This window comes from Palaemon carinicauda, chromosome 1 (assembly GCF_036898095.1).
Source record: "Palaemon carinicauda isolate YSFRI2023 chromosome 1, ASM3689809v2, whole genome shotgun sequence".
In the NCBI taxonomy this organism is placed as follows: Eukaryota; Metazoa; Arthropoda; class Malacostraca; order Decapoda; family Palaemonidae; genus Palaemon; species Palaemon carinicauda.
This window is the reverse complement of record NC_090725.1, coordinates 209,947,645-209,975,287: the sequence shown is the minus strand read 5'-3', so window position 1 is coordinate 209,975,287 and position 27,643 is coordinate 209,947,645. Positions and strand designations below refer to the sequence as shown.

The following is a 27,643-nucleotide window of genomic DNA, read 5'->3' as shown; positions in this document are numbered from 1 at the left end:
CCTGGTAAGGAAGTCGACTTGTACGATTACTCTGCCTTATAAGTAGGTCTTCCTTACGGAGCCTCGCGATCCTCTTAGGATGCTGATAGACCCCTAGGAGCTGAAGTATCAAGGGCTGCAACCCATACAACAGGACCTCATCAAACCCCTAATCTGGGCGCTCTCAAGAAATGACTTTGACCACCCGCCAAATCAACCAGGATGCGAAAGGCTTCTTAGCCTTCCGGACAACCCATAAAAACAACATTAAAAACATTTCAAGAGACAGATTAAAAGGATATGGAATTAGGGAATTGTAGTGGTTGAGCCCTCACCCACTACTGCACTCGCTGCTACGAATGGTCCCAGTGTGTAGCAGTTCTCGTAAAGAGACTGGACATCCTTTAGATAAAAAGACGCGAACACTGACTTGCTTCTCCAATAGGTTGCGTCCATTATACTTCGCAGAGATCTATTTTGCTTAAAGGCCACGGAAGTTGCTACAGCTCTAACTTCGTGCGTCTTCACCTTAAGCAAAGCTTGGTCTTCCTCACTCAGATGTGAATGAGCTTCTCGTATTAACAATCTGATAAAGTATGATAAAGCATTATTTGACATAGGCAAAGATGGTTTCTTAACTGAACACCATAAAGCTTCAGATTGGCCTCGTAAAGGTTTGGTACGCTTTAAATAGAACTTAAGAGCTCTAACAGGGCATAAGACTCTTTCTAGTTCATTGCCTACGATCTCCGATAAGCTGGGAATATCGAAAGATTTAGGCCAAGGCCGAGAAGGCAGCTCATTTTTGGCTAGAAAACCAAGTTGCAGCGAACAGGTGGCTTTTTCTGACGAAAATCCGATGTTCTTGCTGAAGGCATGAATCTCACTGACTCTTTTAGCCGAGGCTAAGCATACCAGGAAAACAGTCTTTAGAGTGAGATCTTTCAGGAAGGCTGATTGTAACGGCTCAAACCTGTCTGACATGAGGAATCTTAGCACCACGTCTAAATTCCATCCAGGGGTAGCCAAACGACGCTCCTTGGTGGTCTCAAAAGACTTAAGGAGGTCTTGAAGATCTTTACTGTTGGAAAGATCTAAGCCTCTATGCCGGAAGACTGATGCCAACATGCTTCTGTAGCCCTTGATAGTGGGAGCTGAAAGGGATCGTCCTTTTCTCAGGTATAAGAGAAAATCAGCTATTTGAGCTACAGAGGTACTGGTCGAGGATACAGAAACTGACTTGCACCAGTCTCGGAAGACTTCCCACTTCGACTGGTAGACTCTAATGGTGGACGCTCTCCTTGCTCTAGCAATCGCACTGGCTGCCTCCTTCGAAAAGCCTCTAGCTCTCGAGAGTCTTTCAATAGTCTGAAGGCAGTCAGACGAAGAGCGAGGAGGCTTTGGTGTACCTTCTTTACGTGAGGCTGACGTAGAAGGTCCACCCTTAGAGGAAGACTTCTGGGAACGTCTACTAGCCATCGAAGTACCTCGGTGAACCATTCTCTCGCGGGCCAGAGGGGAGCAACTAACGTCAACCTTGTCCCTTCGTGAGAGGCGAACTTCTGCAGTACCTTGTTGACAATCTTGAACGGTGGGAATGCGTAGAGATCCAGATGTGACCAATCTAGGAGGAAGGCATCTATATGTATTGCTGCTGGGTCCGGGACTGGGGAGCAATAGATTGGAAGCCTCTTGGTCAGTGAGGTTGCAAAGAGATCTAAGGTTGGTTGGCCCCAAGTGGCCCAAAGTCTCTTGCACACATCCTTGTGGAGGGTCCATTCTGTTGGAATTACTTGCCCTTTCCGACTGAGACAATCTGCTATGACATTCAAGTTGCCTTGGATGAACCTCGTTACTAGGGAGATGTCTTGACCTTTTGACCAGATGAGCAGGTCCCTTGCGATCTCGTACAACGTCAGTGAGTGGGTACCTCCTTGTTTGGAGATGTACGCCAAGGCCGTGGTGTTGTCCGAGTTTACTTCCACCACTTTGCCTCGAAGGAGATACTCGAAGCTTTTCAAGGCCAGATGAACTGCCAACAGCTCCTTGCAGTTGATATGCATGCTCCTCTGACTCGAGTTCCACAGACCTGAGCATTCCCGACCGTCCAGTGTCGCGCCCTAGCCCAAGTCCGATGCGTCCGAGAAGAGAACGTGGTGGGGAGTCTGAACAGCCAGGGGAAGACCCTCTCTTAGGTTGATATTGTCCTTCCACCAAGTCAGACAAGACTTTATCTTTCCGGAAATCGGGATCGAGACCGCTTCTAGCGTCTTGTCCTTTTTCCAGTGAAAAGCCAGATGGTATTGAAGAGGACGGAGGTGTAGTCTTCCTAGTGATACAAACTGTTCCAGGGATGACAGCGTCCCCACCAGACTCATCCACAGCCTGACTGAGCAGCGTTCCTTCTTCAGCATCTTCTGGATGGATAGCAGGGCTTGATCTATTCTGGGGGCTGATCGTCTTGTTGTTCAGCAACGTCCTCATCAGATAGTTCCTCATCCGAAAACTGATGAGGAAACGGCAACGGAGTGGGCAACATCTGGCTCGCTGAGTCCGGTCGCACTGGTGCATGCGTGACGGAGCCGGACGCAACGTCATGGAACTCCTGCACAGTCTGTGAACTGTCAACAGCCATGGGTGCGCGAGGAAGCACAGCGTCCACCCGAGACTGTCTAGACCGTCTGGGTTGTGCAGTCAACACCATACCAGGTTGCTGAGGTTGACGCACCGCGTCACAACAAGTCACCTCTGCTGGTTGTTGAACGTCCTGAACGTCAACAACCACCTCCGAGCGTCGCTTAACGTCAACGTGCGGCTGGAAACCCACACTGGGTCGCATCGGTGGAGGAACCACCTCAACTGGTAGACGCGAGAAGGTTACCTCAGCGTCAACAGGACGCACAACCGACCGGTTGGAAGGTTGTTGGCCAGAAGGTTCGGCAGCAACCTTCTCCGCATTAAAGTCCTCTATCAAGGACGCAAGCTTGGACTGCATGTCTTGCAGCAAAGCCCATTTAGGGTCTACGGGAGCAGGTGCGGCAACAGACAGGGTTAGCGACTGAGGCGGTACCGCTTTCCATCCCTGAAAGCCTTGTTTATGCATGACATAATTGTACAGCAAAACTTCAAAGGCTCGAAAACAGCTGTGAAGTTGACCTGTAAAAAACTTGGAGCGTCTCCTGGCCAGGCGCCAGGGAGAGTCTACGAGATTTGAGAAGTCTATCTGGGCAGAGGCATGAACTCCCAAGCCGAGAACTTCTCTCGTGTCACATCAGACTCTCGCTCTATAAGCCAGTTTAAAAGAAGGGAAAGCAAAGGCTGTATCCCCCAAACTCCTCCTGGTGATAAACCAGTCGCCTAGCAAACGTAAAGCTCTCTAGGAGAGCGAGAGAGCACTAGCTTATAAACAACGGCTTCGAAGTAGTTAGGCCTAGTGTAAGCTCTGACGTCTAGGCGAACGAGGAGCAGCAGTTACAAAAAGATCCGGACAAAGATCCTTAAAAAAATCATCATGATTTAATTAAAGTCCATAGAGGGCTAAGCAGCTTTAGGCTCCTCTCCGTCTGACAGAGTCCTCAAGGGAATATCAGTAGGAGGGGGAACAGCAACTTCCTCATCTACAGGAACCTTGTCCGATAAAAGCTGAGTCTCAAGCAAGGGAGAGACCTACCGTGGTGGCAATGCTTTACAAGCAGAGTCCACACTCACTGGTGCATTAGTAGCGGACCAGGACGCAACGTCATGTAACTGCTTGACAGTCTGTGAACTGTCAACAACTGAACTGTCAACAACAACAGGTGCGTGAGGACGCACAGCGTCCACTCGAGACTGCTTTGACTGCCTAGACTGAGCAGTCAAAACAACTCTAGAATGCGGAGGTTGACGCACAGCGTCAAAACAAGTCAACTCCGATTGTTAGCGAACGTCCTGAACGTCAACAGGAGCATCAGCAAGTGGCCTAACGTCCAAATGTGGCTGAAAATCCACACGAGACCGCATCGAGTGTGGTTCTAAACAACCTGACTGACGTGACTTAGCTACGCCAACGTCAACAGGAAGCACAAAGGAACGTTAGGTTGGCTGAAAGCCAGGATATCGATGAGATAAACGGCTAGACTCAACGGACTAATCGGCAGAATAGTCTTCCATAAGGGAGGCAAGCATATTCTGCATGTCTTGCCGTACAACCCATTAAGGATCAACGGAAATGGTTGTGGTAAGAGACGAGGGTAACGTCTGTGACCGCAACACTTTGCCAACAAAAAAGACTCTCGGAGTCGGTGTTACGCTTTTGTTAGGCGGCGAGCAGTTTTCCGAGACTGCATAGGGTCAGAGCTGTCCTAATGGCTGCAAGCAGGACGCTGGACCTGTCCTGAAAGGACTGACTTTCGCTTAAGGGCTTCGAAACCTTATTACAGGTTTCTTATGCGAAAAGCCTTCGGATGACGAGGAGAAAAAACGTCTCTCTCGCCTTATGGTAGGGGAGATCTTGGTAAGATACACCCGATACCATAGAGGGAAACGTCTGTTCGTTGATCAAGGCCTCTCGAACCCATAAGTCGTTCGACATTACTTCTCCCCTGGGCTTGGGAGCTTGCAAGAGGTCCCGGACTAGGTGAACGACAGGCACGAACAGACGAACCCTCGGACGCAACACTGTAACACTTAGCGCAATATCACTTTATCACTTCGATTTTCTGTTTTGCACTTATTTCACTGAAATCGAAACTTTTACTGATTTCTACCTGAAGCACGCAATTCTACCCTCATCAAAAGGTAGTAATTGCGAAATCAGTCGTATAATGCAAGCTCATTAATACCAGCAAAAAACAGAAAACATATTTTAAGATAAAAAATTCAGTGGCTGGGGAAGAGACTAAACACTAGTTCATTCAAAACTACGTTTTCAATCTCTAACCGCACATAGCCTGGGGACGAGAATAAAAAACTGAAAACGTTTTATCCTTTCTCCCCGTACCGAGACTAGGGACGAGAGCAACTCGAGAACAACGTTACCCGCTTGAACGGAACGTTTTCTCTCCTCTCTCTCCCTCCGTCTCTATCTCTCTCTCTCTTTCTCTCTCGATTTCGCACCTAAGAGAAGAGCCCAATTACATTTCGTCAAAAAAACATGTTATTTGACCAAAGGAAAAAAAACTGAAAGGTTTTTCAATTAAAAAGTTCCTTTAAAATAGAATTTAAAACATTTAAGCTTTGAAAGAAGAATGAACAAAACGTCAGAATCGATTTACTCTTTCTGCAAAGTGAAACCGTGATACTCTCTCTCTCTATCGTAACGATAGAGCGCAAACTGCGTAGTATAAATAAACTAAACGTTAGTTCATCTTTGAAAATAGTACGAAGACTATTCAAAGAAATTCTTTCATAAAATATTTATTAAAAATATTCATTTAAAAGGTTTTAAATCATTAGCTCTTTAAAAGCTATTTACGATTGCAAAGGGCTCAACGTTGTTTAACTTCGGTTTCCAAGATAGGACCGCCTACTCTCAGGAAAGGTCGCATATAAACAAAACATTAAAATTTATTTTTTATGTTTATTATAAATGGAAAGTTAATCGAAGAGGCCTAATAAAGGCGGAGAGATATAAAATATATAGAGGAAAATCTATAATTAATTAATAAAGTGATAAGATAATTACTAAAAGCCTAAACACACTTCCGTCTAAGGGAAGGGTCGGCCATTTAAGAGTCAAAGAAAGTCCATGCTCTCTTTGTCACCAAAAATTAAATCTATCCAAAACGAGTTCAAGATTTAAGATGAAGAAAAAACACCTGCACTGCGAAAGCTCAAACCAGAATATAGTACTTCACCAAAGATGATGGGAAAAACTCCAGGTTTCAACAGCGAGTAAAGTACGTCTTGTCGACACGTTGACAGAGAGAAAATTGAGTCTTTGTTTACATGGAGCTTGGTATCTGGCCGACAGCTGGCGCTGATGGGCACACCCGCAACCTGTATAGCGATCGCTGGCGAGTTTTTTTGTACAGTTTTTTGTCTGTCGAGCAACAGAGTTGCAGCTATATATTCACCGGCTAAGTTAAATATTTTAAAATGGAGTTTTTATGATAAAACAAAGTTTTATGAATACTTACCTGGCAGTTATATATGTATAGCTGAGTCTCCGACTGCGGCAGAATTTAATCGAAAATCGCGGCAACCGCCTTGTGGTGGTTGTGTGGTTAGATGGTTAACAACCCTTACAGGGTGGTACTTGGAATCATTCCCGTTTTCTGTTCCTCAGATTATCTTTGCCCGACCTGTCTCCTGAGGGGAGGTGGGTGGGCTTTAAAATATATATATTACTGCCAGGTAAGTATTCATAAAACTTTGTTTTATCATAAAAACTCAATTTTTATGAATAGAACTTACCTGGCAGTTATATATATATATATATATATATATATATATATAGCTGATTCACACATTTGGAGGAGGGAAACAGACAGAAAAACATAGTTGGGGAAACAACAAAAGAGTTGTAGGAGAACAAACACCTTGATTCCTTACCTGCTAAGGTAGCTGACTTCAAAGGTAACTGCCTCTAGAGTCGCTTTCCCTTAGGAGTGTTCAGCCAGGAGTAGACCTGCTACGCTGCAAACAACTCAATCGAGTCTGTCAAAGGGGTAGGACCAACAACTTGACTAGACTTCAGAAAACTACCTTCCGATATAATAAACCTGCAACCTTACTAAAGCTAACTATCTAACCTTGCAGAAATAGATATAAACTATCTATCTGGACTGAGGGAACCGTACCACAGGACGAGGACCTCAGACAACCATAAAAAACACAAACCCATATACAAGTACATAAACTAAGGTTGAGTGGGGGTAGTAACTCCTTTGCCTAATACAGAAGCCACAGCTACGTATGGGCCCAAGGTATAACACTTGTCATAGTCCACTCTTACCTCTCTGAGGTAATGAGAAGCGAAGACAGAGTTGCTCCTCCAGAACGTTGCGTCCATGATCTGCTTAACTGACATATTTTTCCGGTATGCCAGCGAAGCAGCAATGGCCCTTACTTCGTGAGCCCGTACTTTTAACAGGGCAAAGTTTTCTTCCTCACAAAAGAGGTGGGCTTCCCTAATAGTTTCCCTCAGGAAAAAGGACAAAGCGTTCTTTGACAGGGGTTTTTGAGGATCCTTCACTGAACACCATAAGGAGTTGGAAGCACCCCTCACGCTCTTAGTGTGGGCCAAATAAGCCTTGAGAGCCCTAACCGGGCAGAGGAGGCTTTCCTGTTCCTGACCTACTAGATTCGTGAGGTTAGGGACTTCAAAAGTCCTAGGCCAGGGTTTCGAAGGGTTCTCATTCTTGGCGAGAAAGTCGAACCTCAAGGAACAAACCGCTCCATTTAGGGTGAAGCCTACACGCTTCTCGATTGCCTGGACCTCGCTGATCCTCCTGGCAGTCGCTAGAGACAAAAGGAAGAGGGTTTTCTTAGTCACATCTCGCAGAGAAGCTTGCGAGATAGGCTCAAACTTCCTGGAGCACAAAAACATAAGCACCACATCCAGGTTCCAAGAAGGGGGTCTTAAGTGCACCTGCTTCGTTGTCTCAAAAGACCTAATGAGGTCCTGCAAGTCCTTATTCTGAGATAACTCTAAGCCTCTATGCCTAAAGACGGTTGAGAGCATGCTCCTGTAACCTTTAATGGTAGATACAGCCAGCTTAGCATCCTGCCTGAGGTACAAAAGAAAGTCTGCAATCTGGCTTAGAGAGGTAGAGGACGAGGAAACCTTGCGCCTCCTGCACCAAGCTCTAAAGGTCTCCCACTTTGACTGGTAGACTCTTTGTGAAGAGATCCTCCTTGCCCTGGCAATAGCTTTCGCCGCTTGTGCCGAAAAGCCTCGAGATCTAACGAGCTTCTCGACAGTCTGAAGGCAGTCAGATTGAGAGCGAGGGGGTTTTGATGAAATCTCTCGAAGTGGGGTTGTCTGAGAAGATCTGGACTTGCCGGGAGTCTTCTTGGAAAGTCCATCAGCAACCCTACCACTTCGGTGAACCATTCCCTCGCAGGCCAGAATGGAGCCACTAGGATCATTCGTCCCGAATCGAGGAGAGCGAACTTCCTGACAACCAGATTGATGATCTTGAACGGGGGAAAAGCATACATGTCCAGCCCCGTCCAATCCATCAAGAAGGTGTCCACTGCAACAGCTTCCTCGTCCGTGACTAGGGAGCAGTAGTTGGGGATCCTCTTGTTTAGACCGGAGGCGAAAAGGTCTATTACTGGTCTGCCCCACAACTTCCAGAGGCTCCGACAGACATGCGGGTTGAGAGTCCACTCTGTAGGAAGGACCTGTCCCCTCCTGCTGAGCATGTCTGCCCTGATGTTTCTCTGCCCTTGAACAAACCTTGTCAACAGCTGGGTCTCGTTCTCGTTCGCCCAGAGGAGAAGCTCTCTCGCAGTTGAGAACAGAGAGAGGGAGTGAGTTCCCCCTTGCTTCCTTATGTACGCGAGAGCTATGGTGTTGTCGGAATTGATCTCCACAGTCTTTCTCGACACCGAGGTTTTGAAGGCCTTGAGCCCTAACAAAATGGCCATCAATTCCTTCCTGTTGATATGCCAACTGACCTGACTCCCTTCCCAAATACCTGAGACCTCTTTGTTCCCTAGTGTTGCTCCCCAGCCTGACTCGGACGCGTCTGAGAATAACACTAGGTCGGGGTTCTTCTTGAACAAGGAGATCCCTTTTCCCAACAGAGCTGGGTCCAGCCACCACATTAAAAGATCCTTGATCTCTGTCGGAATGGGAAAAGAAAAAGCGTCCTCCTGGATCTTTCTGTTCCAAACCTTTGCGAGGAAGTGTTGCAGAGGCCTTAGGTGCAGTCTCCCCAAAGGGACAAACTGCTCAAGGGAGGATAGAGTTCCCAGCAGACTCATCCACTCCTTCGCTGAGCATTCCTGCTTCCTCAAAAAGTCTTTGACTTTGTCCAGGCACCTGGTCTGCCTCTCCTGGGAGGGAGAAGCCTGAAAAAGAACTGAATTCAGAACTATCCCCAAATAGAGAATAGTCTGATTCGGCTCGGTCTGAGACTTCCCCCAGTTGACGATGAGTCCCAGGTCCTGAGTGATCGTATAAGTTTTCATTAGGTCCTTCAGACATTTCTCTTTCGACTGTGACCGGATCAGCCAGTTGTCTAGATAGAAGGAGACCCTTATCCCCTCCTGGTGTAACCAGCCTGCCACATTCGCCATTAGTCTGGTGAAAACTTGGGGAGCTGTGCTGAGACCGAAGCAAAGTGCCCTGAACTGGAAGCACTTGCCCTGGAACACAAACCTCAGATATCTCCTCGAAGACGAATGAATGGGGACGTGAAAATAAGCGTCCTGCAGGTCGAGAGAAACCATCCAGTCTCCTGGACGAACTACAGCCAGCACTGACTGAGTCGTCTCCATGGAGAACTTTGTTTTCTCCACGAAGGCGTTCAGAGAGCTGACATCTAGGACTGGTCTCCATCCACCCGAGTTCTTGGGAACCAGAAACAGGCGATTGTAAAAGCCTGGGGAGGCGAGGTCTTGAACTGGCTCTATTGCTCCCTTGACCAACATCTGGTCGACTAGGTCCAGAAGAGCCTCTCGTTTCCCCGCGTCGGTGTACTGAGCCACTAAGGCTAGGGGAGAGTTTGAGAGAGGTGGTTTCTTTAAAAAGGGGATCTTGTAACCTTCCTTGACGACTGAGAGGGACCAGGTGTCCGCCCCTCTCCTTTTCCAAGACTGCCAAAAACGAGACAGTCTTGCCCCTACTGGTGTCTGGAGGACTTCCATCTCATTTTTTGGACCGGGGCCTAAACGCACCCCTGCTGGTCCTTGGCCCTGACTCTTGTCTTCTCCCCCTAAAATCCGCTCTCGAGGAGATCCTGCCCCGAAAGGACTGTTGAAACTTCTTCTTCTCCTTCTTCAGAGGAGCAGGAGCAACAGGTAAGGTCTTTCTAGCCGACCGAGACAAAAGGTCCTGAGTAGCCTTCTGAGCCAGAGAAAGGGAGATATCTCTGACCAGAGCTTCAGGAAAAAGATGACGTGAAAAAGGGGCGTAAAGTAGCTCCGACTTCTGGGCAACAGTCACAGATCTAGAGGTGAAGGAGCACAAAAGGGCCCTCTTCTTTAAGACCCCTGCTGAGAAAAGGGAAGCCAATTCATTAGCTCCATCCCTTAGAGCTTTGTCCATGCAGGACATGATACTCGTCAGGTGCTTCGTGTCCTCCAGGAGTTCAGACTTCCTGGCCAGAGTCCCGAGAGACCAGTCCAGGAAGCTGAAAACCTCGAAAACCCTGAAAATTCCCTTGACGAGGTGATCAAACTCCGACATGGACCCCATCACCTTGGCAGAGTTTAAAGCATGCCTTCTTTCCGAGTCCACAAGAACCGAAAAGTCACCTTGGGAGGAGGAAGGCATTCCTAACCCCAAAGGTTCCCGTCTCATACCACATACCGGCCTTGGAAGCGAGCCGAGACGGTGGAAAAGAAAAGGTGGTCTTGACAGCTTGTATCCGTTCCTTCATCCAATCATCCACTTTAGCGAGAGCTTTCCTGGCCGAAATTGAAAGTTTCATTTTGATGAAGGCCGAAGACTTAGTAGCTTTCTTCCTGGTAAATTGAGACTGAGGAGAACGAGGGGCCGAAGGTTGAAATTCCTCCCCATAAAGTTCCAAAAGAGAGCGAGAAAGAACCTTGTAATCGCTAGAAGAGTCGGCAGGCTTTTCTTCCTCTTCCGAAATATCTTCGAGGTCCTGCTCAAGGATAACATCCCGAAGAGTTGGGCTGCCAGCAGTCTGGCAGCGAGAGCTGTTTGAATCCTGGCGCCGAGCGCCGCTAACATCCAGTCGGCGAGAAGCGGTATCGTCACGATGACGAGAAGCGGTATTGTCACGATGACGAGAGGCAGTATCGTCACGATGACGAGAAACGGAAGCGTCCTGAAGATGCAGGCTGCCGTCGCCTTGAAAATGCAGACTGCATTCATCCTGTTTCCTAAGAAACGAGGCAGTAACGTCCAGGCGTTTCGAAAGGGAAACGGAATCGTCACGGCGCCGAGAACGAGAGGCAGTATCGTCCTGGCGCCGGGAGAGGGGGGAAGGAAATTCCTGGCAGCGTGCCGATGAAGAGGGTGTACGTTGTCGTACGGCCGACGAAGTGCGCAGAGGTTTCTTGGGAGAGATACTAAAATCTCTCTTGGAAGAAGATCTCTTAACAGGCAAAGAGACGTCCTTACGTCTGACGGACTGAGAAGGGTGGCTGAAAGCTTTAACTAACGATGAAAGTTGTTCCTGCATAACAACCATGAAAGCTTTAGCAACCTCCGCTGGCTCTCGCGGTGCCGAAGACGGCAGTTGTCGTATGGCTTGACTGGGAGCGCTGGCAGAAGAAGCAGGGAGTCTAGCAGGATTAACTGGGCTAAGGACTCTCTGTTTCGCCCTTTTAACAGGAACATCGAAATCGTCTTCCGAAGGATCAGGGTCTCTGCTACTCGAACCGGGAGAGGGAGAGCGAGACTGCACGTCCCGGTTCCACCCTGTCTTCATTGGTCTTGATTCGTAACGCCAATTACGTCTGGGAGAACGATCAGGCGAAGACACAAACGTATCCGACACGCCTTTCCTACAGCGGTCAAGAGCAGCCTGGGAGATCGCAACAGGACTGTCTGAGGCGACGACTGACCGAGGATAAGCACCTCTCACCCCCTTTCGGCTTTCGACGTACCTTCTCCCTTGGTCCTGGGAGCTTGGTAGAGGTCTAGACCTAGGGGTATGACAGATTCGATCAGTCGCCACCTCCACTGCACTTTCACAAGCACTAATTTCACCTACACCCTTACCTTTAAAGGCCTCCAACTGTGCTTTAATGGCCTCCAATTCAGCAGCTAATTTAGCATACCCAGGGTCATCCATAGGCACAGGTCCTGTAGAAGGGGCAGGAGTCACTACATTTGGGGAAGGAATACCTTCCAAAGGGGTTACAAGCAAAGGGTCAATAGATAAATCTAAGCTAGGCTCACTAGCAGACTTTGACTTTGATTTAGCTCTTCTAACTCTATCAATCTCAAGTTTGCGCACATAGCGCTTCATAACTAACCAATCATCATCACTCAAAACCTCGCATTCCTTGCACTTATCATCTAAAGCACATTCAAACCCCCTGCAACCCATACAGATAGTGTGAGGGTCAACCGAAACTTTCGGCAACCTCACCTTGCAAATATCATTCGCACAAACACGATAATGAATTTTCTCACTCATGATAATAAAGGAAAAAAGACAAAAAAAAACAAAAACAACACGATTGCCAAATCCCAACACAGTGTACTTCACCAAAAACGAAGTCCAAAAAGGCGATGAAGGGAAAGCGATCCGAAAAACTCTGAAAGGCGGACCAACGATGTTGTCGATCCGGCCGGCAGAGATAATCTGAGGAACAGAAAACGGGAATGATTCCAAGTACCACCCTGTAAGGGTTGTTAACCATCTAACCACACAACCACCACAAGGCGGTTGCCGCGATTTTCGATTAAATTCTGCCGCAGTCGGAGACTCAGCTATATATATATATAACTGCCAGGTAAGTTCTATTCATAAAAATTTACATTTACGTACGTAAAACAATCTCTCTCTCTCTCTCTCTCTCTCTCTCTCTCTCTCTCTCTCTCTCTCTCTCTCTCTCTCGTAAATTGTTTTCCTGCTTTGCTACGTACAGTATGTACTGTATGATTTTATATAGATACGGTAAATAATATTTGTAATAACATATTTTCTAAAAGCTTTTACTGTAAATATCATTATTTATCACTTTAATCATGTGCGTTAAATGCCTCCTTTGTTTACTGAGCGTGGTTGTTTACTGAGCGTACTTTATGACGCCGTCGTTTCAGGCGGCGTCATAAAGAAAAACATTTTATTTAGAAGTCCTAAGAAAAATTAAGTAAAACATTGGTAATAACAAAATCAAGATACAGTGAACCCTCGCCACTTCGCGGTTCGACCATCGCGGATTCACCACTTCGCGGATTTTTTCCATAACCCATATATATACAGTAATATATATATATATATATATGTATGCATGTATTTATGTATATATGTATTTATGTATATATGTATTTATGTATATATGTATGTATGTATATATGTAGGTATGTATATGTGTATACATATATATATATATATATATATATATATATATATATATATATATATATATATATATATATATATATATATATACACACACACACACACATAAATATATATATATATATATATATATATATAAATATATATATATATTTATATATATCTAAAGTAGGAAGATGTGATGTAGTTCTAAGGGAAAAGTATGGGAAATATGTCTGGGTAATAAGCAAAGCTCTACCTCCAGTTTGTTTCTTCATTATGATCAGAGATAAATGTAAACAAAACATTGGTTGCCATTTTTTATTGTGCTTTTTAGCATGTTTAGGAAACTCATGATATAAAATCACCTTTAATATTTGTGCCTGTTTTAGTTTAGGGTACTGTAGTACATGCATTAAGTGTTCTGTACATTAAAGGGTAGTTTGTTAACAGTACTACATACAAGGGAAGGTTTTAAAAGTCTGAATATACATGTTGAATAAATAGGTAAATATGGTGTCACTACTTCGCGGATTTTCACCTTTCGCGGCCGCGTCTGGAACCTATCTACCGCGATAAACGAGGGTTCACTGTACTGTATAATCAATATAATCGATGCAAAAACTAACCTATACGATGATGTGTACCCTAAATGCGTTTGTTTCTTCAATATGATCAGAGAAACGTAAACAAAACATTGGTTGCCATTTTTTATCGTGCTTTTTGGCGTGTTTAGGAAACGCATGATATAAAATCGCCTTTAATATTTGTGCCTGTTTTAGTTTAGGGTACTGTAGTACATGCATTAAGTGTTCTGTATATTAAATGGTAGTTTGTTAACAGTACTACGTACAAGGGAAGGTTTTAAAAGTCTGAATATACATGTTAAATAAATAGGTAAATATGGTGTCACTACTTCGCGGATTTTCACCTATCGCGGTCGGGTCTGGAACCTATCTACCGCGATAAACGAGGGTTCACTGTATTACAGGATTTTTGCGGTATGATTTTTCCGAAGAGAGTTACAGACGGAGATTTGTAGTTCTTGAATTTATATTGTTACGGGCCGGTTTTACATCAGTGGGAATTCATACTTCCAATGAAGTATTCCGGCAACAGTATTGGTGTCTCTAATTTTGGTTTCCTTGTATCTCCTTGTCCCAACCTTTATTCATCTATAAGTACATCCTACTCCGGTAGGGATATGGAAGGTTGAGAGAAGTTTCATAGTGGAATTTTTCTCTCTGGAGAGGGCTGATTAGTCCAAGTTTAATCCAGCTGCCATTTCTACCGGTTTCAAACCTTGTGTGGCAATACTTTGGATGACAGGAGATGGTGGAAGAAGGAAAACAGAATGTTAGGGTTCTATTGTAAAACGGTAAGAAAGACTACGACTCCGCTGAGCTATCCATAGTGGATTTAGCTTAACTATATTTGTCACCGGTTTTTCCGGCGAAATCAAGTATGATACACATGTATCAAATTGACTTACAGGTGGTACGCTGTCAGGAGACAACATGCACTACTGTGCTGCAACAGTCGTGTGCGCTTGAGGTCTGCCAATCTCATGCCGGGTGCCATACTCAGTGGCTTCTAAGGTACAACGTATGAGGTCGGCTCTACCCGAAGAGAGCAAGACTTTTAGGCTACCCAAACCACTCCCAACCAGCCCATCATCGGTTTCTATGCTAATGACGGACTCGGCAGGGTCTAATCCTCCACATCAGGGGTCAAGAGCAAGAAGCTCAAAGGGGCAGACGCCGGAACTTGGTTTCAGTCCGGTGCCCTTCTCGAGCAAGCTCATGGAGAGGTTGCGTAGTGTAATCCAGTCCCAATTTGGTCCAATTGCCGATCGTCTGCTGTCTATGGACGGTTTGGGCCAGGGACTGCAAAATCAGGAAAATAGGATAGATAATCCTTGCGGCCTGGACTACCACAACAACGGTAGTTTGTGGTTTCAGACGTGTCAAAACTCCCGGCGATCATTTAGAACGGCCCGTGGCGATTGGCTCTTCATGCCCCGTTCTTAGAGGGCATGTTGACGTTAGCAGGAGGTGGTCCCCGTCCGGTAGAAGGTTTTGAATGGTATCCACCAGGTTTACAATTCATCTTTCCGTGATATGAGCGCCGAGCAAGCTCGGTCCGACTAGGTCCGGACTCTAAATGAGTGGGACTGTGTCAATACCGAGGTAACCCCTCATAAGAATACATACACTATGTTCGAGGTGGACGAGCAAACCCCGACACCATGTACCACCAAAGTAGTAGGCCTTACCTTACAGGTGGATATGGAAGGCAAGCCCACGCCGCAACTACGGAAGTCGGAACTAACTTCCCTGTTGTTCCCAGGAGGCCAAGAATGCTGGATCGTTGCTCCAGCTACTTTCACGGCAGGGTCATGGTACTGTACTAGGACTGTGCCACCACACAGTTGAGTGAACGCCTTCTCGGACTTCCAGACTCTGGTTAAGATAGAATACGGTGCAAGAACCAGGCTGGGTAGATCTATCAACTCAGCCACGGTGACGGAGTTGACTGTTAGTCTACGAGAGGAGCCACTTTTTTAAGATCCTGACAAAGTCTTTACCTCACGCACTACAGTGTGATACATATGACTTTGAAGTGGTCGGTCGCCCTTGCCGGAAGCTCGTCTTACTTGAGGACTCCTTTAGGCATGAGCCTAACAGGTTACTTAAGGCCTCAATCTGGGGAGCGGACTTCTTCCCGGAGGACGAGGTAAATAGCGCCCTCGGAGAAGCAACTGGAGTCAACCAAAGCCTCAGAGTCCGGTGGGGCAAAAAGAAAATTCGAGCCCACCGGACCGCAATCACGAGGCAGGAGATAACCAAGGAAGTTTCAGTCCTTCCAAGGGCCACAAGCTCAGGCTGTGCTACAGGCAATGCCAGTATCCCAGGTGAGCCAGCCTTCCACCTCAAGAACCCAGCCACAAAATCAATATGTGTGGGTAAGTCAACCGCCACTACTCCATTTAGTGCGTCTCCGGCGTATCATCCTTCCTCCAAAACAAAGGGAGTGTTTCACGGATATAATACGCATGCGGGAGGTAGTAGAGCTAAGGGAGCCTTCCTGCATAGAGGATTCCCCAGGTAGGAGGAAGGCTGTACCTCTTTCGGAGTCGTTGGGCGTTCAGCAATTGGCATACAATGTGGTAATGAAAGTTCTGAGGTGGATATGGTTGAAGTCAGCCCCCTCCACCAACCAGTTCACTTTACACAGGAGATCTTCTGAAGAAAGCAATAAATTTCAAACCCGTTTGTTCAGAGTGCCTAAGAAAAACTCGGACAAACGAAGAGTAACCTACATCTGTCCTATTTGAATACATATATTCAATGCGACTAGTTCCATATGATGACCGTTTCACAGGTGAGGACCTTTTGTCCCCGTGGGGCCGTCACCACCTCTATAGATCTTACAGGCGTTTATTTTCATGTTCTGATAGCAAGGCTTTTTCGTCCTTTCCTAGGATTCAAGCTAGGCAAATGGGCTTACACCTTCAAGGTGATGCTATTCGGACTCAGCATAGCGATCAGGTTATTCACTAAGTTGGAGGAAGCAGTAGTCCAAGAGGTGAGGACTTAAGGAATACAGTTAGTGGCCTACCTAGACGGTTGGTTTATCTGGCCCAACAGCGTCAAGGAATGCCACAAGGCGTCGGGCAAACTAATAAAATTTCTGGAATACTTAGATTTCCAAATAAATTTCAAAAGGTCCCGTGTTTCTCCAGCAACGTGCTTCCAGTGGTTAAGTCTTTAATGGATCCTGACCACACACAAGCTGTCAATTCCACCACAGAAGAGGATGGAGATAGTAAGAAACACAACAGGATCTCTCAAGGACAAACTAACGACCCGGAGAAACCAAGAAAGAGTCCTAGGTTTACTCCAGTTTCCCTCAATAACAGACACATTACTGAGAGTCAATCTAGAAGATATCAATCGAGTTTGGCGGTCCAAGAGAACGAGAAACCTCGAGTCAAAATTTCTCGGGTTCCACCTACACTAGGGGAAAAAACTTCAACAATGGACGAAGGTCAAAAACCTAGCAAACTCAGTACCTTTACGATTCCCAGCGACAAGATTGGTGGTCCATTTAGATGACGCCCTAAGCGTTTAAGGAAGCTATTCCCAATACGATTATGTCCAGGAGTTGTGGACAGTGGCACTCTGACAACATCAATATCTTAGAAGTCAAGGAAATGTTCTTGACTCTAATGGGTCTTTCCCCATCACATAAACAACATATCAGTCTAATTCTAGATAGCCAAGTGATAGTCCACTGCATTAACAGGGGAGGTTCCAAATCAAGTCACGTAAATCAAGTGTTGGTAGCTATCTTTTCAATGGCAACAGGGAACCTTTGCCACCTGTCAGCTGTTCACCTGGCGGGAGTAAGAAATGTGATTGAGGATGTTCTACCAAGAACACCTTCGCGGGAGTCGGAATGGTCCTTGGCCAAAAAGTCATTCAACTGGACCTGCCAACAGGTTCCGGGTCCCAAAGGAGACCTATTTGCCATGGAATCCAATCACAAGCCACAATGTCATGTGGTCCCCCAACCTAGACTCTGGCCTATGTCACAAACGGCATGTCAATAGATTGGAACAACTGACGGAGGATTTACACGATTCCACCTTTAACCATGTTATTGAAAGTCCTGGACATCCTCAAGACTTTCAAAGGTCGGATTGCCCTCGTAGCCCTCAATTGGCCAATGCGACTGGTTCCCTATCTTGGTGGAACTAGGACTACGATCTCGGCGGATTCCCGACCCAAGTTAGCACGGATGGTACTATCTCACAGTGTGTCTGCTTCCTCACGGATTCAGAGTGCCTTCACTTTATGGACTATCTGAGATTTGCAGCACAAAGAGATGCTGAGATTGACCCTTTTAACACATTGTCCCTAGTGTCAGGGGTATGAGATTCTACCCTTTGGGAAAATGATTCTGATGTAAGGAAGTTAGCCAATTTCTGGAAGACTCAGAGGTTCGGACGCTGACTACGAATCTGACAGTTACCTTTTTCAGAACCATCTTGGAAAAAGGTCTAGCCAATAATACTATTACTATGGTTAAATCTGCTTTAAAGAAAATATTTCAGATCGGGTTCAATTTTAATCTTACAGATTCGTATTTTTTGTCTGTTCCGTGAGCCTGTACTAGACTTAAAACCAGTAACTCGCCCTCATACAGTTTCATGGGTTTTAGATGATGTCCTTGATCTAGATTCTGACTCTGATATTGACTCATGCACTTTATAGCACTTCTTAGGAAGACATTATTTTTGATAAGTTTAGCCTCAGGAGCCAGATTATCCAAACTCTCAGCATTATCTAGAGAACCAAATCATATTCATTTCTTTCTTCTGGTGGAATTTTATTCTCTCTAGATGGAAAATTCTTAGAAAAGAATGAGGGTCCACAGAATAGATGGTCCCCGTGGAAGATTGTCCCACTTCCACAGGATCTATTTCTGTGCCTAGTTATCACTCTGGAAAACTATTTAAATAGACCTTCAGGACATTTGTTTATTAGAAAGGATGGAGGAACCATTTCCCTGAAAGGAATCAGGCAATAGATTCTGTATTTTATTAAAAGAACCAAGCCGGAATCTGTACCACATGCCCAAGATTAAAAAGATATAGTGGTTCCTCCAGATTTAACACAACCATTATAACAGGGTCCTATCTTCATATATATTTTCCCTCTTAATGCCTTGTCCTCTAATAAGGAGCTGGGCAGCACCTGCCTTCCCTTTCCCCCCCTACCTTAACACTGACCTTGATTTGGGGTGTAATTAGGAGATTGGTATATTAAAGATTTTAGTAAAACACGCTTATTTGAATTATTCTATTTTTAATTCAGTTCATTAACTTTTTGTGTATTTCCAAGCTTATGGGACAAATTCTCTGTTACTATTTCACAGAGCGACACAGGTTGGGCCCAGAAAAGGGATTTTGACGAAGGAAAAATCTATTTCTGGGCGAGGAACCTGTGTCGCCCAGTGAACCCTCCCTCCTTTTTCCTCACCCTAGGCTGGTCCAAGCTTGGGGTGCTAATAGGAATGGTGGGAGAAGGATAGGTAGTGGTGGTGGTGGTGGTGGTGGGGGAGGGGGGGGGCAGTAGCTGTAGTGAACGACACCTCGTAGTAACGGGGGATTTTGAGGAGGGACAAGTCTAATTGGAAAGGGATCTCTGGTAGTGGTATCACTCGCCCCAGTTTTAATACCGACACCCTTTAGGGGTGAGCGAGCTGGATATATTTCTAGCATTCCATGCAACTTTTTTCTCTGGTAAATTTAGCAGTATTTATACCTTTGAATTGGTGCTTTAAGGAGCATTTCACTGGGCGACACAGGTTCCTCACCCAGAAATAGATTTTTCCTTCGTCAAAATCCCTTTTTTGTTGTCAACGCCAGGCCATACAAGGGAGGGAATAAAAAAAAAAACAGGAATGCTGTCTGATTGGAACAAGAAAGTGGATAGTAACAAGTCTACACAGAAACTGTCACAGAGATACAGTTATCTAGGAAACAATAGAAATCCATCCTTTCCTAAATATATCCCTTGCCAACAAAAATCTGCTACACTTATTAGGAAAGAATAGAAATCCATCATTCCATTAAAATATCCCTCACTGACAACAATCTGTTCACACAATTATTAAAAAGAAAAGATTAAAATAGACAGTTGGAGGGCACATGAAGTACATATTTAATATCTGGGGGCTGAAATTAATGTGAGGGCTCAGTGACCTGTTAAATGGGATGGGCTTCCCGGCCACCCAGCAATACTTACTGCTACCTCAGTTAAGTATTAACAGACATATTCAGCTTTAATGAAAACATCTTCCTATTAGAGGTTGAGAGTTTGTATTCATGTAGGAACAAAAGCAAAACATTAAAAGTCAGATAATGAGGCAACAAAAGACACCTTACAGCCAAAATCAAAATGAGTCCTCCATTGACTGTAGGGTGGGAGGGGCCTACCTTCCATTCGAAACTATCACTGCTACACCTTGTTAAAAAGTTATAACAGCCATTCTAGCTTCGCCGAAATCTTACTTCTAGTAAAGGACAATAGCTTTCATTTGTGTAGCAACAAATGAGGTTTTAGTAATGGTACTTTTAAATTTATGACTAACTTTGAAAGAAACTTTATTTGGCAAGGAAAAGCATAGTACAATATTATAATTAAATTCTCACCTTAGGCTCAGGAGGACCAATGAGGCACACAGATTTTCCTGGTATCTGAGCTGCATGGTAAGCTGCAGCTGACCCAATCATGCCAGAACCAATAACAACCAAATCGTAAACCATCCCTTCCAAGGCAGCCATGCTTTTCATTCAAAGCTATCAAAAGAGAACATATTACATTCAAAGTATCTTATGAAAACTTCATGACCTTTAAACATACTGTACCTCAATATAAAAAAAAATTCAGACTGGTGATATTAAATTATTCAGCAACTAAAGTATCTTAATCCTGTAGCAAATGAAAAAAAACTGCTGTAGTGTTTATCCAGGACTCACTTAACAAATTAAGACTAGTACAGTACTGTTCTCTGAATATAATTCTGAGCTTTCTTTTCCATACTGCAAGACAAATTTTGAAAGTAATTTGTGTTTGTTTCTATACAAATACAAACCTTTGACCTTTATTAGGAGTATGATTCAGTTCATATGGAAACTTACATATTCAAATTTATAATGAGGTGTTGGAAGTCCCAGCGCTGCCAGCTAAATGAGAAGATACTTTGACTTCAGCTGCTGAGAAGTACAGACTTACTCTCGGTTAACATACTTGGCTTATCAATCCTTTTTATTTCAATACAGTTTGATTGAGTGTGCCTGTTACGGAGAAACTACATGTGAGCCTGCTGTCTTGTATTGGAATTCCAGGAAAATGTTGCGGGACTTTCATGAGTAAGCCGAATGTGGATCCCTATTCTTGACTTTCATGAGCAAGCTGAATGTGAATCCCTATTCTTGACTTTCATGAGCAAGCTGAATGTGAATCCCTATTCTTGACTTTCATGAGCAAGCTGAATGTGAATCCCTATTCTTGACTTTCATGAGCAAGCTAAATGTGAATCCCTATTCTTGACTTTCATGAGCAAGCTGAATGTGAATCCCTATTCTTGACTTTCATGAGCAAGCTAAATGTGGATCCCCATCCTTTAAGTCCTGCTTGCAAGGGGGCATGGCTGTATGCAGTACTCCCCTAATGAGGAGTGTAGAGAGTGGTCATCTTCTCAGTGGCAGGAGTTTGGCCAAAGGAGGAAAAAGAAAACCAAGCAATATTCTTCCATTTCTACTGCTAAAGCAAAGAAATTCATTAGTTATTTTTCTTCCCCTCTTGGAACTTATGCATCTGATCCTTCTTTGTCCCCCTCCTCATGGGGGAATACAAAGAAGGAAAACAATGACAATCTATCCTTCAGGCATGCTCAGAGTGAGAAGGTGATACCTGCTTCCCTTTCAGGAACAGATATCTCTTCTGCTCTCAACAAACCATTGATATAACTTTTTCAGATGACACTACGAGCAACTGCACCCTAAAGACATTATGGCCACCTTTAGAAATAAAGGTATATCTTCTATAGAGACTCCTACAAGACTTAGCTCTATCCAAGTGACAGTCTTCATTGTTGGAGCCTGCTCCATCTGCTGCACCAACAAAAGAAACTCTAAGCTCCCCCAGCTCAAGAAGGCTTCTCTGGCAGGAATAGCTATATAGTTAAGTCAGCATCAAGGAAGTGCTTATGGGCGCCTTTACCTCCTAGCCCTTTACCGATTATGTGATTATTTCTAAAGCTTTTTTGGTAGCAACCCTAATTGTCATAATAAATCCAACCATTTTATATTACAGTTATATGTACAAGCAAAATTTTTATGACCTTTCATTATTAAAAGAAAGAAAACTTTCTTTGCTTATCCTTTTATACAAAAATGTTATTTTGATAATAAAATAAATTTTTGAATATACTTACCCGGTGATTATAATAGCTGCAACTCTGTTGCCCGACAGACAACTCTAAGGTAAAAACTCGCCAGCGATCGCTACACAGGTTGCGGGTGTGCCCAACAGCGCCATCTGTCGTCCAGATACCCAGTACTCAATGTAAACAAAGACTCAATTTTCTCCTCGTTCCACTGCGTCTCTATTGGGGAGGAAGGGAGGGTCCTTTAATTTATAATCACCGGGTAAGTATATTCAAAAATGTTATTTTTATAATAAAATAAATTTTTGAATATACTTACCCGGTGATTATATAAGCTGCAACTCTGTTGCTCGACAGAAAACTCTACGTAAAAAATCCGCCAGCGATCGCTATGCAGGTAGGGGGTGTACTTCAACAGCGCCATCTGTCGTGCAGGTACTCAGTACTCAATGTAAACACAGAACTCAATTTTCTTCTCGGTCCACTGGGTCTCTATTGGGGAGGAAGGGAGGGTCCTTTAATATATAATCACCGGGTAAGTATATTCAAAAATTTATTTTATTATAAAAATAACATTTTTCAATATTAAACTTAGCCGGTGATTATATAAGCTGAATCACACCCAGGGGGGTGGGTAGAGACCAGCAATAATTGTTTACATTATTATGAGCTAAGGATTTTTTATTTCATTTTAGCAGTTATTCAAAATAACAAACATAAAATAAATAAGTACCTGGTAAGGAAGTCGACTTAACAATTACTCTGCCTTTTTAAGTACGTCTTCCTTACGGAGCCTCGCGATCCTCTTAGGATGCTGAGCGACCCCTAGGAGCTGAAGTATCAAGGGTTGCAACCCATACAACAGGACCTCATCAAAACCTCTAATCTAGGCGCTTCTCAAGAAATGACTTTGACCACCCGCCAAATCAAGTAGGATGCGAAAGGCTTCTTAGCCTTCCGGACAACCCAAAAACAATAATAAAACATTTCAAGAGAAAGATTAAAAAGGTTATGGAATTAGGGAATTGTAGTGGTTGAGCCCTCACCCACTACTGCACTCGTTGCTACGAATGGTCCCAGAGTGTAGCAGTTCTCGTAAAGAGACTGGACATTCTTAAGATAAAAAAGACGCGAACACTGACTTGCTTTTCCAATAGGTTGCGTCGATTATACTTTGCAGAGATCTATTTTGTTTAAAGGCCACGGAAGTTGCGACAGCTCTAACTTTGTGTGTCCTTACCTTCAGCAAAGCTTGGTCTTCCTCATTCAGATGGGAATGAGCTTCTCGTATTAACAGTCTGATAAAATAGGATAAAGCATTCTTTGACATAGGCAAAGATGGTTTCTTAACTGAACACCATAAAGCTTCAGACGGGCCTCGTAAAGGTTTAGTTCGTTTTAAATAGAACTTAAGAGCTCTTACAGGGCATAAGACTCTTTCTAGTTCATTTCCAACCATACGATAAGTTTGGAATATCGAACGATATTGGCCAAGGCCGAGAAGGCAGCTCGTTTTTGGCTAGAAAACCAAGTTGTAGGACATGTAGCCGTTTCGGATGAGAATCCGATGTTCTTGCTGAAGGCATGAATCTCACTGACTCTTTTAGCTGTGGCTAAGCATACCAGGAAAAGAGTCTTTAAGGTGAGATCTTTCAGGGAGGCTGATTGTAGCGGTTCGAACCTGTCTGACATAAGGAATCTTAGTACCACGTCTAAATTCCAACCAGGTGTAACCAAACGACGCTCCTTCGTGGTCTCAAAAGACTTAAGGAGGTCCTGTAGATCTTTATTGTTGGAAAGATCTAAGCCTCTGTGACGGAAGACTGATGCCAACATGCTTCTGTAACCCTTGATAGTGGGAGCTGAAAGAGATCGTTCTTTCCTCAGATATAAGAGGAAGTCAGCTATTTGAGTTACAGAGGTACTGGTCGAGGAAACGGATACTGACTTGCACCAGTTTCGGAAGATTTCCCACTTCGATTGGTAGACTCTAAGGGTGGATGTTCTCCTTGCTCTAGCAATCGCTCTGGCTGCCTCCTTCGAAAAGCCTCTAGCTCTTGAGAGTCTTTCGATAGTCTGAAGGCAGTCAGACGAAGAGCCTGGAGGCCTTGGTGTACCTTCTTTACGTGTGGCTGACGTAGAAGGTCCACCCTTAGGGGAAGTGTTCTGGGAACGTCTACTAGCCATCGAAGTACCTCGGTGAACCATTCTCTCGCGGGCCAGAGGGAAGCAACTAGCGTCAACCTTGTCCCTTCGTGAGAGGCGAACTTCTGCAGTACCTTGTTGACAATCTTGAACGGAGGGAATGCATATAGATCTAGATGTGACCAATCTAGGAGAAAGGCATCTATATGAACTGCTACTGGGTCCGGGATTGGTGAGCAAAATATTGGGAGCCTCTTGGTCATCGAGGTTGCGAAGAGATCTATGGTTGGCTGGCCTCAGGTGGCCCAAAGTCTCTTGCATACATCCTTGTGGAGGGTCCATTCTGTTGGAATTATTTGTCCCTTCCGACTGAGACAATCTGCCATGACATTCAAGTTGCCTTGGATGAACCTCGTTACTAGTGATATGTCTAGACCTTTTGACCAGGTGAGGAGGTCCCTTGTGATCTCGTACAACGTCAGAGAGTAGGTCCCTCCTTGCTTGGAGATGTACGCCAAAGCCGTGGTGTTGTCCGAGTTCACCTCCACCACTTTGCCTTGAAGGAGAGACCTGAAGCTTTTCCAGGCCAGACGTACTGCCAGTAGCTCCTTGCAGTTGAAATGCATTGTCCTTTGACTCGAGTTCCATAATCCCGAGCATTCCCGACCGTCTAATGTCGCACCCCAGCCTACGTCCGATGCGTCCGAGAAGAGAACGTGGTTGGGAGTCTGAACAGTCAGGGGAAGACCCTCTCTTAGGTTGATATAGTCCTTTCACTAAGTCAGACAAGACTTTATCTTTTCGGAAACCGGGATCGAGACCGCTTCTAGCGTCTTGTCCTTTTCCAGTGAAAAGCTAGATGGTATAGAAGAGGACGGAGGTGTAGTCTTCCTAGTGACACAAATTGATCCACGGATGACAGCGTCCCTACCAGACTCATCCACAGCCTGACTGAGCAGCGTTCCTTCTTCAGCATCTTCTGGATGGATAGCAGGGCTGGGGGCTGATCGTCTTGTTCAGCAACGTCCTCATCAGAGGGTTCCTCATCCGAAACTGATGAGGAAACGGCAACGGAGTGGGCAACGTCTGACTCGCTGAATCCCGTCGCACTGGTGGATGCGTGACGGAGCCGGACGCAATATCATGGAACTGCTGCACAGTCTGTGAACTGTCAACAACCATGGGTGCGCGAGGAAGTACAGCGTCAACCCGAAACTGTCTAGACCGTCTGGGTTGTGCAGTCAACACCCTACCGGGTTGCTGAGGTTGACGCACTGCGTCACAACAAGTCACCTCTGCTGGTTGTTGAACGTCCTGAACGTCAACAACCACCTCCGAGCGTCGCTTAACGTCAACGTGCGGCTGGCAACCCACACTGGGTCGCATCGGTGGAGGAACCACCTCAACTGGCAGACGCGAGTAGGTTACCTCAGCGTCAACAGGGCGCACAACCGACCGGTTGGAAGGTTGTTGGCCAGAAGGAGGAACCACCTCAACTGGCAGACGCGAGTAGGTTACCTCAGCGTCAACAGGGCGCACAACCGACCGGTTGGAAGGTTGTTGGCCAGAAGGTTCTTCTCCGCATTTAAGTCCTCTATCAAGGACGCAAGCTTGGACTGCATGTCTTGCAGCAAAGCCCATTTAGGGTCTACGGGAGCAGGTGTGGCAACAGACGGGGTTAGCGACTGAGGCGGAACCGTTTACCATCCCTGAAAGCCTTGTTATGTGTGACCTAATAGTACAGCAAAACTTCAAAGGCTCGACAAAAGCTGAGAAGTTGACCTGTAAACAACTTGGAGCGTCTCCTGGCTAGGCGCCAGGGAGAGCCTACCAGAATTGAGAAGTCTATCTGGGCAGAGGCATGAACTCCCAAGCCGAGAACTTCTCTCGTGTCATATCAGACTCTCGCTCTATAAGCCAGTTTAAAAGAAGGGAAATCAAAAGCTGTATCCCCAAAACTCCTCCTGGTGAAAAAACCAGTCGCCTAGCCAACGTAACGCTCTCTAGGAGAGCGAGAGAGCACTAGCTTAAAAACAACGGCTTCGAAGTAGCTAGGCCTAGTGTAAGTTCTGACGTTTAGGCGAACGAGGAGCAGCAGTTACAAGATCCGGACGAAGATCCTTAAAAAAAATCATCATGATTTAATTAAAGTCCATAGGAGGCTAAGCAGCTTAAGGCTCCTCTCCATCTGACAGAGTCCTCAAGGGAATATCAGTAGGAGGGAGAACAGCAACTTCCTCATCTACAGGAACCTTGTCCGATAAAAGCCGAGTCTCTCACTGGTGCATTAGTAGCGGACCAGAACGCAACGTCATGTAACTGCTTGACAGTCTGTGAACTGTCAACAACTGAACTGTCAACCACAACAGGTGCGTGAGGACGTACAGTGTCCACTCGAGACTGCTTTGACTGTCTAGACTGAGCAGTCAAAACAACTCTAGAATGCGGAGGTTGACGCACCGCGTCAAAACAAAACAACTTAGACTGTTGTTGTACCTCGCGAACGTCAACGGAAGGTTCCGTGCGTCGCTGAACGTCAACATGCGGCTGGCAGGGTACACTGGAACGCATGGGTGGCGGGACTCTCTCAGCTGGAGTGCGGTAGAAGGTCGCCTCAGCGTCCACAGGACGCACAACCGGGGTTGGTTGTAGGCTAGAGGTTGGTGCAGTGTCAACCTTCTCCGCACGAAAGTCCTGCATCAATGACGTTAACTGAGACTGCATGGTCTGCAGCAAAGACCACTTAGGGTCTACAGGAGCAGGTGCGGCAACAGACGGTGTGACTGCCTGATGCGGTACCGCTTTGCCTCTCTTAGGAGGTGAGCAGTCGTCGGAAGACTGCAGCGAGTCCGAACTGACCCAGTGGCTACAACTGGGCCGTTGGACTTGCGCGGAAGGGACCGACTTGCGCTTAATAAGCCGCGAGACCTTGGTCCATGGTTTCTTACGAGAAACCTCTTCCGCAGACGAGGAATAAATGGGCTCTCTCGTCTTTGTGTGGGTGGGGCGATCTTGGGTAGATACGCCCGAAACCACGGAGGGAAACGTCTGTTCGTTGATCAAGGCCTCTCGAACCCATAAGTCGTTCGACATTACTTCTCCCCTGGGCTTGGGAGCTTGCAAGAGGTCCCGGACTAGGTGAACGACAGGCACGAACAGACGAACCCTCGGACGCAACACTGTAACACTTTGCGCATATCACTTTATCGATTTTCTGTTTTGCACTTATTTCACTGAAATCGAAACTTTTACTGATTTCTACCTGAAACACGCAATTCTACCCTTCATTAAAAGGTAGTAATTGCGAAATCAGTCGTATAATGCAGCTCATTAATACCAGCAAAAAACAGAAAACATATATTAAGATAAAAAATTCAGTGGCTGGGAAAGAGACTAAACACTAGTTCATATAAACTACGTTT

General features: G+C 45.4%; 1 protein-coding gene across 3 annotated transcripts in view; it reads right to left on the bottom strand.

Moving 5' to 3' along the window:
- Window positions 1-27,643, bottom strand: part of LOC137653734 (N-methyl-L-tryptophan oxidase-like) — a 334,229-nt gene that overhangs the window by 252,358 nt on the left and 54,228 nt on the right. For all 3 annotated transcript variants that reach the window (XM_068387367.1, XM_068387351.1, XM_068387361.1), the window contains exon 2: window positions 20,338-20,484. In XM_068387367.1, coding sequence (XP_068243468.1) covers window positions 20,338-20,478 — 141 coding nt within the window. In that variant the 5' untranslated portion in view covers window positions 20,479-20,484. The remainder of the gene's footprint in view (window positions 1-20,337; window positions 20,485-27,643) is intronic.